This window comes from Entelurus aequoreus, linkage group LG27 (assembly GCF_033978785.1).
Source record: "Entelurus aequoreus isolate RoL-2023_Sb linkage group LG27, RoL_Eaeq_v1.1, whole genome shotgun sequence".
Lineage (NCBI taxonomy): Eukaryota > Metazoa > Chordata > Actinopteri > Syngnathiformes > Syngnathidae > Entelurus > Entelurus aequoreus.
Window position 1 is genome coordinate 15,788,488 of NC_084757.1, and position 12,914 is coordinate 15,801,401.

General features: G+C 36.9%; 1 protein-coding gene across 1 annotated transcript in view; it reads left to right on the forward strand.

Moving 5' to 3' along the window:
• The first annotated feature begins 7,805 nt into the window (after window positions 1-7,805).
• scfd2 (sec1 family domain containing 2) overlaps window positions 7,806-12,914 on the forward strand; it is a 352,539-nt gene continuing 347,430 nt past the window's right edge. The window contains exon 1 of the mRNA XM_062038370.1: window positions 7,806-8,143. Coding sequence (XP_061894354.1) covers window positions 7,922-8,143 — 222 coding nt within the window. The 5' untranslated portion in view covers window positions 7,806-7,921. The remainder of the gene's footprint in view (window positions 8,144-12,914) is intronic.

Consider the following 12,914-nt stretch of genomic DNA (forward strand, 5'->3'; position numbering starts at 1 on the left):
CATCCAATGTGTATCATTTGTTGTCTCTTATATGTGACAGACACAAAGTATTGGTAAATGTCAAGCAAAAAACAAACAAATCCCATTTTATCAGGGGTGTGCGGTCTAACATAAATCATGGTGTGAAGTGAATTATATTTATATAGCGCTTTTCTCTAGTGACTCAAAGCGCTTTACATAGTGAAACCCAATATCTAAGTTACATTTAAACCAGTGTGGGTGGCACTGGGACAGGTGGGTAAAGTGTCTTGCCCAAGGACACAACGGCAGTGACTAGGATGGCGGAAGCAGGAATCGAACCTGGAACCCTGAAGTTGCTGGCACGGCCACTCTACCAACCGAGCTATTATCATAAGTAAATAAAAGGTGATACATATATTGAATCATAAATTAGAAATTTTTGCATTGGGAAAGGGAGGGGAAGAAAGGAAAGAAGAAGGGAAAAAAGAGGAGAAAAATAAAAATAAATTTTTACATCTTTTTTGTAGTTTTATTTATTTTTTTATAATTGTTATTATTTTTTGTGTTGTTCCCACACTACCATTGCTTTTTGTGTCACTTTAGATATGGTTTTGCCACGGTTTACTTGCTTTTTTTTGTGACTTAAAAAAAAAAAAAGTATTACATTTTTAATTTTTTGCATCTGATCAAGCCACGAAAATGTGACTTTCTTCTTCTTTTTTAAGTGTGGGAGGTGATCTAGTGATCACTTCCTGAGGATCCTTGATGCCGAGGAATATTCATCCATCTTGCTATGGTCTGGATCGTCTGCTGATGGATGGATATATACAACAAGTGGGTACTTGTCCCTGTGCGTTACCGAATCAATTTTAAACTCCTTTTATTTGTTTTTAAATGTCTAAACAACCTCGCGCCAACATATCTCTCCGACCTCCTTCAGCCTTACTGCCCCACCCGATCCCTAAGATCAGCCGATCAGCTGCTACTGACGGTCCCAGACACAAGGCTGAAGCTTAGAGGTGACAGAGCTTTCGCCGCTGCTGCTCCCAAGCTCTGGGACGACTTACCTCTTAGTGTTAGACAAGCCTCCTCTCTTCCTGTTTTTAAATTTCTCTTAAAAACATACTTTTATTCCATGGCTTTTAACACTGAGTGATATCCATCCTGCAACGGCGCCCCATAATACACCTGCTGTGAAGCTGTTTTTATGTTTTATTTATTTTATTTATTTATTTTTTATCGTGTTCTGTTTGTGTTGTGTTGTGTTTGCTCGTTTCTCGTATTATCTTTTAACCTGCCCATTGTACAGCACTTTGGCTACCCCTGTGGTAAATTTTAAATGTGCTTTATAAATAAAGTTGATTTGATTTGATTGGACTTTTTCTAATAATGTCCATACTGTAAACGTTGAGTTGTTAAAGCCCAAGTGCACCTCTCTCCTTAAGTGTGCATGTGAGTGTGGATGAGTGGATGTGTGCATGTTTAAAGGGTCTGAGTGAGCAAAGTATGATTGTCAAATGTGATTTTAATTGTAAAATTCAATAACATATATTTGAAAAAAAGTAAATGAAAGTTAATTTTATTTTTTACACATATTAAAAAGTATCCATCATATTCTGTTCATGTCATATTAGGCGCCAGTGTTGCTGTTTTTACGTTAGAACAGTGGTTCTTAACCTGGGTTCGATCGAATGTGTCATACTTGATCATTTCGCGATATTGCCATATTTTTGCTGAAAGGATTTAGTAGAGAACATCGACGATAAAGTTCGCAACTTTTGGTCGCTGATAAAAAAAGCCTTGCCTGTACCGGAAGTAGCGTGACGTCGCAGGTTGAAGGGCTCCTCACATTTCCCCGTTTTTTAGCAGCGAGAGCGATTCGGACCGAGAAAGCGACGATTACCCCATTAATTTGAGCGAGGATGAAAGATTCGTGGATGAGGATCGTAAGAGTGAAGGACTAGAGTGCAGTGCAGGACGTATCTTTTTTCGCTCTGACCGTAACTTAGGTACAAGGGCTCATTGGATTCCACACTTTCTCCTTTTTCTATTGTGGATCACGGATTTGTATTTTAAACCACATCGGATACTATATCCTATTGAAAATGAGAGTCGAGAACGCGAAATGGACATTCACAGTGACTTTTATCTCCACGACAATACATCGGTGAAGCACTTTAGCTACGGAGCTAACGTGATAGCATCGGGCTTAACTGCAGATAGAAACAAAAGAAATACGCCCCTGACTGGAAGGATAGACAGAAGATCAACAATACTATTAAACCATGGACATGTAACTACACGGTTAATGCTTTCCAGCCTGGCGAAGCTTAACAATGCTGTTGCTAACTTAGCTACGGGACCTCACAGAGCTATGCTAAAAACATTATCTATCTACCTACGCCAGCCCTCATCTGCTCATCAACACCCGTGCTCACCTGCGTTCCAGCGATCGACGGCGCGACGAAGGACTTCACCCGATCATCGATGCGGTCGGCGGCTAGCGTCGGATAGCGCGTCTGCTATCCGACTCAAAGTCTTCCTGGTTGTGTTGCTGCAGCCAGCCGCTAATACACCGATCCCACCTACATCTTTCTTCTTTGCAGTCTCCATTGTTCATTAAACAAATTGCAAAAGATTCACCAACACAGATGTCCAGAATACTGTGGAATTTTGCGATGAAAACAGAGCTGTTTGTATTGGGATACAATGTGTCCCAATACTTCCGCTTCAACCATTGACGTCACGCGCAAACGTCATCATATCTAGACGTTTTCAACCGGAAGTTTCTGGGGAAATTTAAAATTGCACTTTATAAGTTAACCCGGCCGTATTGGCATGTGTTGCAATGTTAAGATTTCATCATTGATATATAAACTATCAGACTGCGTGGTCGGTAGTAGTGGCTTTCAGTAGGCCTTTAAAGGCCGTTATCAATTGCGCAGAAGTTGTACTTTTCTATCTGTGCAAAGGCACAACTTGTAATCTTGCTTTGCGAGTTGTCTCGTGTCAGCAGTTTGTTTCCAGACCCTGCCTGCTGACAGCCAAGGACGGACATCGAGTACCTCAACGCAGACAAATCAGAGACAGGGCAAAATCACGAGTGTCAGCACATTTCCATTCTGAATAATCACGTATTGTGTCTACTGGGGCTGCTTGCATTACCCCTCCCTTCAGAAGCAGCCTCAGTGATGTTAACTAGGGACCTCCCGAATAAATAGAGGAGCATGTAGTACTGTACCTTGGAGCAGGGGTGTCCAAACTTTTTCCACTGAGGGCCGCACACGGAAAAATTTAAGCATGCGGGGGCCATTTTGATATTTTTCATTTTCAAACCTTAACAAAATATATGGATTTTTTTTTTAACCTTTATGGCTACCGTGGACCATAAAGGGTCTCAGTCATTGAAATGTTAAAAATAAGTCAAATTATTATTATTTTTTATTTAACGCTTACAGTAAATCTCTATATCAACTTCAGGTTGATATAAATAAAAATAAAAAAAAGGTTTTATGCCTTTTCTGTCAAAGACAACTTTGTTTTTTATAGTAAAACTGAATTATGCAGTATTTAGTATTAGAGCCTTAAAAGATCAGTAATGCAGGACACCATTGATTTTAATTCTTTAATATTTTTGAGTAATCACAGTGAAAAGTTGAATAAAATCCTACTAAATATATTTGGGATCCAAAAGATCCCCCACTCATAAAGTGATACATTTTTATTAGTTTTTTTTTTTACTTTTAACACTTAAATTACGAGATCAACTTCAGATATATCTGTCGATTTTACGTTTGAACTATTATTTTGTTTGTATTATGCTCTTTTGTCAAATAAAACTTTGATGTTTTTATATGGCAACCACACAATATATGCAATATTGTTTCCACGTAAAACATTTTAAAGTGATATTTTTTAAGTAATAATTCATTATAACATAGATTTTTAGTCTTTTTTTTTTTTTTTTAGCAATGGCAAAAAAAAGAAAAATAAACAAAGACAAAAGAAAAAAAACAGCCTGCATGGCAGCTTTGTGTCTTTTTCTTGTTAGATTTCACCTCATTCCACTTTTTTTAAATGTTTTTTTTAAATTTTTGCAATATTATCAATTTTGCAATTTTTGCAGAATGTGTGGCGGGTCGGTAAACAATTAGCTGCGGGCCGCAAATGGCCCCCGGGCCGCACTTTGGACACCCCTGCCTTGGAGCATAGGGGGAAACTGTAACTGAGTGTACAGCCCAATACGTCTCTCCTCATGAGTAAAATTCAACTCGGTCTCTGCTTGATTCCTTCTTCTTGTCTTGTGTAAGAGATAGTTCGGTGTTTGAACATGACAGTAATTTGTTGTGAGTTCATGCACTGTGTTGGTTTTTTTCTTCGAACAAGGTGATGTTCATGCACGGTTCATTTTGTGCACCAGTAAAAAAAACATATAACTTTGTCTTGAAGTTAAAAGAAATATACATAATAATATTTTTCACTAAAGGGTTCGGTGAATTCGCATTTGAAACTCGTGGGGTTCGGTACCTCCAACAAGGTTAAGAACCACTGCGTTAGAGCTTTTATCCTATCAGAATTCAGCTAGCTTGTTGCCAGCGCTGTGTGAATTTTGCCGGAGGCCTTCTGAACCAACATTAGTTTAACGAGCAGAGGACATTCAGTTAACAGACAGTTGCGATAGCCGATCAGATCACAAGTTGTTGACAGTAGCCCATCTAGGTAGCCGTACGTTGAACGTGACTGTGATTGGATACTCACTTGTCACTCCCAAGTATCCAATCACAAGTTGTGATTCACGAAAGCAGAAAGTGGCACCGGAGCCATACCCGGCCAGCGGAGAAATCAGTGGTACTCACTTTTTATAACCAACAAAGAAGCAGAGGAAAACGTCGATTAGGTGGCAGATATATATTTGCATGGGCATTTTCAGGAAGGATATTTAAAGAGAAACTAGATCTTGTGAAATGAGGTCGGCCGACCCCGGAAACTAGTTAAGCTGTCCTGGCGGTGAAGTGGTTTGCCCGCCACTTCCACTCAAATCAACCAACTACAAGAGGTACCACTGGCTTATACCACATCAAATTGTGAGTTCAAATACATTTTTTCACATTCAATATGTTATTTACAATCATTTTTGTTATGACAGTACCACTTCCGATGCGGGTTTATTGACTTCTAAATGTGCCAAAAAATAGCCCGTTTTGTACACTAGTGACCAATTGATTCAATGCCCAGCAGTGCGGAAGTGTGTTTCTGTATCGTATCTTTCAAGCCGTGGTCATGTGGCGACATAAATGATTGTATTTTGAGAGGTATTTAATAAAGTCGAACTAAGTAAGACATCACTGAAGGCCAAGGTGGGAAATGCACGTCCCGTCACTGCATTTTATCCCTCAGTATAATTGTAAGATAGTTATTTTATTCATCTCATCTTCGAGGACGCCCCCCTCAAGAAACCCCAGATTAAAATGAATTAAACACTCTTAATGGATAAATTCAAAGATGTTAATTTAGAAGGGACAAGACGCTAGTCCTTTAAAACTGACTGCAAAAAAGTTGTATTTGTAAATCGAGACAACACGTCTTGGTTGGGAAATGACCATATTTCAATGGTCAAATCAACGTCACAACCTGACAGTGAATAAAACGTCAGTAAAAAGCATGTTGTTTCAACATAACATTTGTATTTGTAGAATATTGGTTGGGGGAAAAAACAAAATGTAATGGTTGAATCAACGTCAGAACGCAACATTGATTAAACGTCAACAAAATGTGTGATGATCCACTGCCTGGATCATGTTTTGTTTAAATTTAGGATCCCCTTGGTTTTGTTTCAGCACCCCTGTTTGTGTTCCTCGTTGTCATGTGTGCCGATTATGCTCACCTGCTCCCGGTCACTAATCAGAGAGTTATTTATTCCTGCCTCTCGCCACACTCTGTCTGAATGTTTTGTTTGCTTCATGCAACAAATTACGTTGATTTCTTGTTCCTGTGCTAGTTTTTGCCTTAGCTTCCCGTGCAATCAGAACACTTTTCTGTTTATTTGTATTCTTGCCTGATTTATGAAAATACATCATTTTTCCTACCTGCACACTGCTTCCGGATGTCCCCCTGCATCTTGGGGAAACGATCCGCGCATTACCATGCGACCCAGCTTGTTGTTTAATTGTTGAGTTTGAGTTGCTCAACGTCAGGACTTTATTTTACAAGTTCTCAACGTTGTTTCAATGTCTTGCGCCTACTGGGATGTACAAAACATAACTTATTGGTGTATATGAGTGGTTTCAAATGAAAATTACATTTTAATTTTCATCCAATGTCACTTCAAGTCTATCATCACTGCATGAGAAGTTTAAAATATTCAATGAAATAATGTAATAAATACAATAAAAATGACTGTACAATAAAACCAGTAATTATATAATTATATCTAATTATTGTTTTTATATAAATAAACAAATGTGTGTGTGTGTGTGTGTATATATATATATATATATATATATATATATATATATATATATATATATATATATATATGTATATGTATATATATGTATATATATATATATATATGTATATGTATATATATGTATATATATATATATATATAATATGAATATATTATATAATATATAATATATAATATATTATATATAATATATATATAATATATGAATATATATATATATATATATGTATATATATATATATATACATATATATATATATATATATATATATATATATATATATATATATATATATATATATATATGTATATATATGTATGAATATGTATATATATAAAATGAATAAATACAATATATATATATATATATATATATATATATATGTATATATATATATATATATATATATATATATATATATATATATATGTATATATATGTATGAATATATATATATAAAATTAATAAATACAATATATATATATATATATATATATATATATATATATATATATATATATATATATATATATATATATATATATAATGAATAAATACAATATATATATGTATATATAAATATTTTTTTTATTAAATAAATAAATACAATAAAAACAGTAGTTGTATGTATAACTACTCTTTCAATGGTCAAATCAACATCCCAATAAATGAAAGTCAGTAAAAAGCATATATATATATATATATATATATATATATATATATATATATATATATATATATATATATATTACTGTTTTACATATACTATATGTATATACATAATTACTGATTTTATATATATATATATATATATATATATATATATATATATATATATATATATATATATATATATATATTACTGTTTTACATATACTATATGTATATACATAATTACTGATTTTATTGTATTTATATAACTAAATAAATATATCATTAAATATAATTACTTCTTTTACTGTTTTTATATAATTGAACCAATGTTTATATATATATATATATATATATATATATATATATATATATATATATATATATATATATATATATATATATATATATATATATATATATATATATATATATATATATATATATATATATATATATCCATCCATCCATTTTCTACCGCTTATTCCCTTTTGGGGTCGCGGGGGGCGCTGGAGCCTATCTCAGCTACAATCGAGCGGAAGGCGGGGTACACCCTGGACAAGTCGCCACCTCATCGCAGGGCCAACATATATATATATATAATGGTCAAATCAACTAACGTCAGTTAAAAGTATGTTATATGTGCACATTTATTTTTCGATTGGATCATTTTTAAATAAATATCTATCCGTCCACAACCGACTGATGCTGTGCAACGCCACTGCCCATCACCATGGCAACGCTGTTGTGTGACGTATTATCCCCGCGACGCTGTACCGACACGTCATCAACCTGTTTGTTTTGCTAGCTGCTGTCACTATCTTGGTGAGACCAAAAACATGCTAACACCGGAGGCGGTCTGGCACTTCCCGGTCCAAATGTGGGACCGGGTTCTGTCCAAGGTGAACCGGGCCGTGGTGTTTATGGACGACACTTCCTCGGAGGTTCTCCACTGGAGCGCGGGGGGTGCCGCCGCCTTGTTCCAGGCTGGAGCCCGAAACCTGAAGCAGTTCTCCAGCTTCGAGTCGTGTAGCGACAACGAGCCCAAGGCGGTGTTTGTGGTGAGAATACAGTTGGACACTTTGCCATTTTATTTAGGAAATGGTAGGAATACAGTGAGATTTGCAGGTTATCCCACAACAGCCTGTTTAAATAAAGTTGAAACATACAAACCCCGTTTCCATATGAGTTGGGAAATTGTGTTAGATGTAAATATAAACGGAATACAATGATTTGCAAATCATTTTCAACCCATATTCAGTTGAATATGCTACAAACACAACATATTTGATGTTCAAACTGATATGTCCACACGTGACAAAGAAGTTGGGAAAGGTGGCAATAAATACTGATAATGTTGAGGATTGCTCATCAAACACTTATTTGGAACATCCCACAGGTGTGCAGGCTAATTGGGAACAGGTGGGTGCGATGATTGGGTATAAAAACAGCTTCCCAAAAAATGCTCAGTCTTTCACTAGAAAGGATGGGGCGAGGTACACCCTTTGTCCACAACTGCGTGAGCAAATAGTCAAACAGTTTAAAACAACGTTTCTCAAAGTGCAATTGCAAGAAATGTAGGGATTTCAACATCTACGGTCCATAATATCATCAAAAGGTTCAGAGAATCTGGAGAAATCACTCCACGTAAGCGGCATGGCCGGAAACCAACATTGAATGACCGTGACCTTCGATCCCTCAGACGGCACTGTATCAAAAACCGACATCAATATCTAAAGGATATCACCACATGGGCTCAGGAACACTTCAGAAAACCACTGTCACTAAATACAGTTGGTCGCTACATCTGTAAGTGCAAGTTAAAGCTCTATTATGCAAAGCGAAAGCCATTTATCAACAACATCCAGAAACGCCGCCAGCTTCTCTGGGCCCGAGATCATCTAAGATGGACTCATGCAATATGGAAAAGTGTTCTGTGGTCTGACAAGTCCACATTTCAAATTATTTTTGGAAATATTCGACATCGTGTCATCCGGACCAATGGGGAAGCGAACCATCCAGACTGTTATTGACGCAAAGTTCAAAAGCCAGCATCTGTGATGATATGGGGGGGCATTAGTGCCCAAGGCATGGGTAACTTACACATCTGTGAAGGCGCCATTAATGCTGAAAGGTACATACAGGTTTTGGAACAACATATGCTGCCACCTAAGCGCCGTCTTTTTCATGGTTATTTCAGCAAGACAATGCCAAGCCACATTTAGCACGTGTTACAACAGCGTGGCTTCGTAAAAAAAGAGTGCGGGTACTTTCCTGGGCCGCCTGCAGTCCAGACCTGTCTCCCATCGAAAATGTGTGGCGCATTATGAAGCGTAAAATACGGCAGCGGAGACCCCGGACTGTTGAACGACTGAAGCTCTACATAAAACAAGAATGGGAAAGAATTCCACTTTCAAAGCTTCAACAATTAGTTTCCTCAGTTCCCAATCGTTTGAGTGTTGTTAAAAGAAAAGGTGATGTAACACAGTGGTGATCATGCCCTTTCCCAACTACTTTGGCACGTGTTGCAGCCATGAAATTCTAAGTTAATTATTATTTGCAAAAAAAAAAAAATTAAGTTTCTGAGTTTGAACATCAAATATATTGTCTTTGTAGTGCATTCAATTAAATATGGGTTGAAAAGGATTTGCAAATCATTGTATTCCGTTTATATTTACATCCAACACAATTTCCCAACTCATATGGAAACGAGGTTTGTACATATTATTGATGAGAATCCATTCATCCATTTTCTACCGCTTGTCCCTTTTGGGGTCGCGGGGGGGTGCTGGAGCTTATCTCAGCTGCATTCGGGCGGAAGGCGGGGTACACCCTGGACAAGTCGCCACCTCATCGCAGGGCCAACACAGATAGACAGACAACATTCACACTCACATTCACACACTAGGGCCAATTTAGTGTTGCCAATCAACCTATCCCCAGGTGCATGTCTTTGGAGGTGGGAGTAAGCCGTAGTACCCGGAGGGAACCCACGCAGTCACGGGGAGAACATGCAAACTTCACACAGAAAGATCCCAAGCCCGGGATTTAATTCAGGACTACTCAGTACCTTTGTATTGTGAGGCACATGCACTAACCCCTGTGCCACTGTGATGAGAATAACCTGTTAAAATGCCAATCTAGTTGAATTGTTGCACTGGCTGCAAAGAATAGAACCAGGAACGGTCCATCTATAATGTCCTCATTAGGTCATGTGTGAGCTGGAGCCGGGGGGACTGGTCTAGATAGCAACCATTCACACCAATGGACATTCTAGTCCCACAAATTGTCCATTCGTTTGAACGACATCAATCAAGGTTTATTTATATAGCCCTAAATGTCAAGAGTGTGCAAAGCAGTAACCAGAGCAAAAGGTGGTTATTTTGAAGAAACTAGAATATAAAACATGTTTTTAGTTATTTCACCTTTTTTTGTTAAGTACATAACTTAATCAATCAATCAATCAATCAATCAAAGTGTATTTATATACACTACCGTTCAAAAGTTTGGGGTCACATTGAAATGTCCTTATTTTTGAAGGAAAAGCACTGTACTTTTCAATGAAGATAACTTTAAACTAGTCTTAACTTTAAAGAAATACACTCTATACATTGCTAATGTGGTAAATGACTATTCTAGCTGCAAATGTCTGGTTTTTGGTGCAATATCTACATAGGTGTATAGAGGCCCATTTCCAGCAACTATCACTCCAGTGTTCTAATGGTACAATGTGTTTGCTCATTGGCTCAGAAGGCTAATTGATGATTAGAAAACCCTTGTGCAATCATGTTCACACATCTGAAAACAGTTTAGCTCGTTACAGAAGCAACAAAACTGACCTTCCTTTGAGCAGATTGAGTTTCTGGAGCATCACATTTGTGGGGTCAATTAAACGCTCAAAATGGCCAGAAAAAGAGAACTTTCATCTGAAACTCGACAGTCTATTCTTGTTCTTAGAAATGAAGGCTATTCCACAAAATTGTTTGGGTGACCCCAAACTTTTGAACGGTAGTGTAGCTCTAAATCAAAAGTGTCTCAAAGGGCTGCACAAGCCACAACGACATCCTCGGCTCAGATCCCACATCGGACATTCAATTCTACTGTGTCCAATTAATCCCGAATGGGTGTTCTTGGTAGTACTCAGACATGCAAACACCACCCGGAGATGTTCCAACTGTGGTATGTAACCTACATTTCCACCCACCTACCTACTACAAAAGTGCACTTCATTCATTAACAGTGTTACAAAAAAGATCAGTTAGAATAATACATAATGTTGGATATAGAGAACATACAAACCCTTTATTTATTGAATCAAAAAAACTGAAATTCCACGACATAGAGATTTTGCAAACAGCTAAAATTATACACAAAGCAAACTATAATATGCAACCCAAGAATGTACAACAATTCTTCTCAACAAAAGAGGAGAAATATCATCTTAGAGAAAATGTAATTTAAAACATTTGTACGCACGTACAATACTTAAGACCTTCAGTATATCAGTATGTGGAATTAAATTATGGAATGGGTTAACCAAAGAAATCAAACAATGTTCTAAAATGATCCACTTCAAGAAACTCTTCAAACTTAAAGTGTTTACAAAGTACAAAGTAGAAGAACCATGATAAACATTCGGTAGATAATCTTACTCATCTCACCATATGAAATATAACTTACTTCACTAATTATTATTTATTTATTTTTATTGTTATTAGTTATGGAGTATATTGTGAATAAATTGAGAGCAGGAAGTGAACAAAAGTTTTAGCAACTGCTATGTAAAGGAAAAGGGGTAGGATTAAATAAGCTCTGCTTCTTTCTACTCCTTTTCGAACATGTTGAATAGAGAAACTGGAAATTGTGATGTATTCTGTTGTATGCATGCATGTTCCAAATAAACTCAAACTCAACTCAACTCAACTGACTAGTCCACCGCTTGGCCTGGCCAGCAACAAACTTGAATAAATGACATCGCTGCCGTCCGATCTTTTTCAAATAAACTGATGTATTGCTGCATTGACATTTAACAGCCACACCTACTAGGCTGTTTGAACAACAAACAAGCAGCTGAAACTCTCTATTAAATTTAGAATATGTACTGTAGTATTATCAGGATCTGATGTTGTCGCCACGGCTTGTGTATGTACCGGATTTTCCGGACCATAGGGTGCACCGGATTATGAGGCGCACTGCCGATGAATGGTGTATTTTTGATGTTTTTTCATATATAGGGCGCATTAAAGGAGTCATATTATAATTTTTTTATAAACTGAAATCACTCCCTTTTGGTCTACATAACATGTAATGGTAGTTCTTTGGTCAAAATGTTGCATAGATGATGTTTTACAGATCATCTTCAAGACGCTTTCTGACAGTCGCATCCGAATGTGCCATTTTGTGGGCGGTCTTATTTACGTGGCTCACCTTCGGCAGCGTCTTCTCCCCGTCATCTTTGTTGTAGCGGTGTAGCGTGCAAGGACGGGAGTGAAAGAAGTGTCAAAAGATGGAGCTAACTGTTTTAATGACATTCAGACTTTACTTAAATCAATAACGGAGCATCATCTCCTCATCTGGAAACAACAACAAAAACCGTCCGACCAGAACTCTCTAATAAGTAAAGTTCCTTGGGTGAATAATGTAAACTCACTACACCGGTATGTTTTAGTGCTTTCATGGCGAGTTTACTGACAGATATAGGTAAGAAGTTTACACTACTTTATATTAGAAATGGCAACAGTGGAGGATGAATGTCCCATACCAAGAAGATAGAGAAAAAGAAGAAGTTTATTGACTACAGCGTCGGCACGGACTACAAAGGCGGATGCGCGC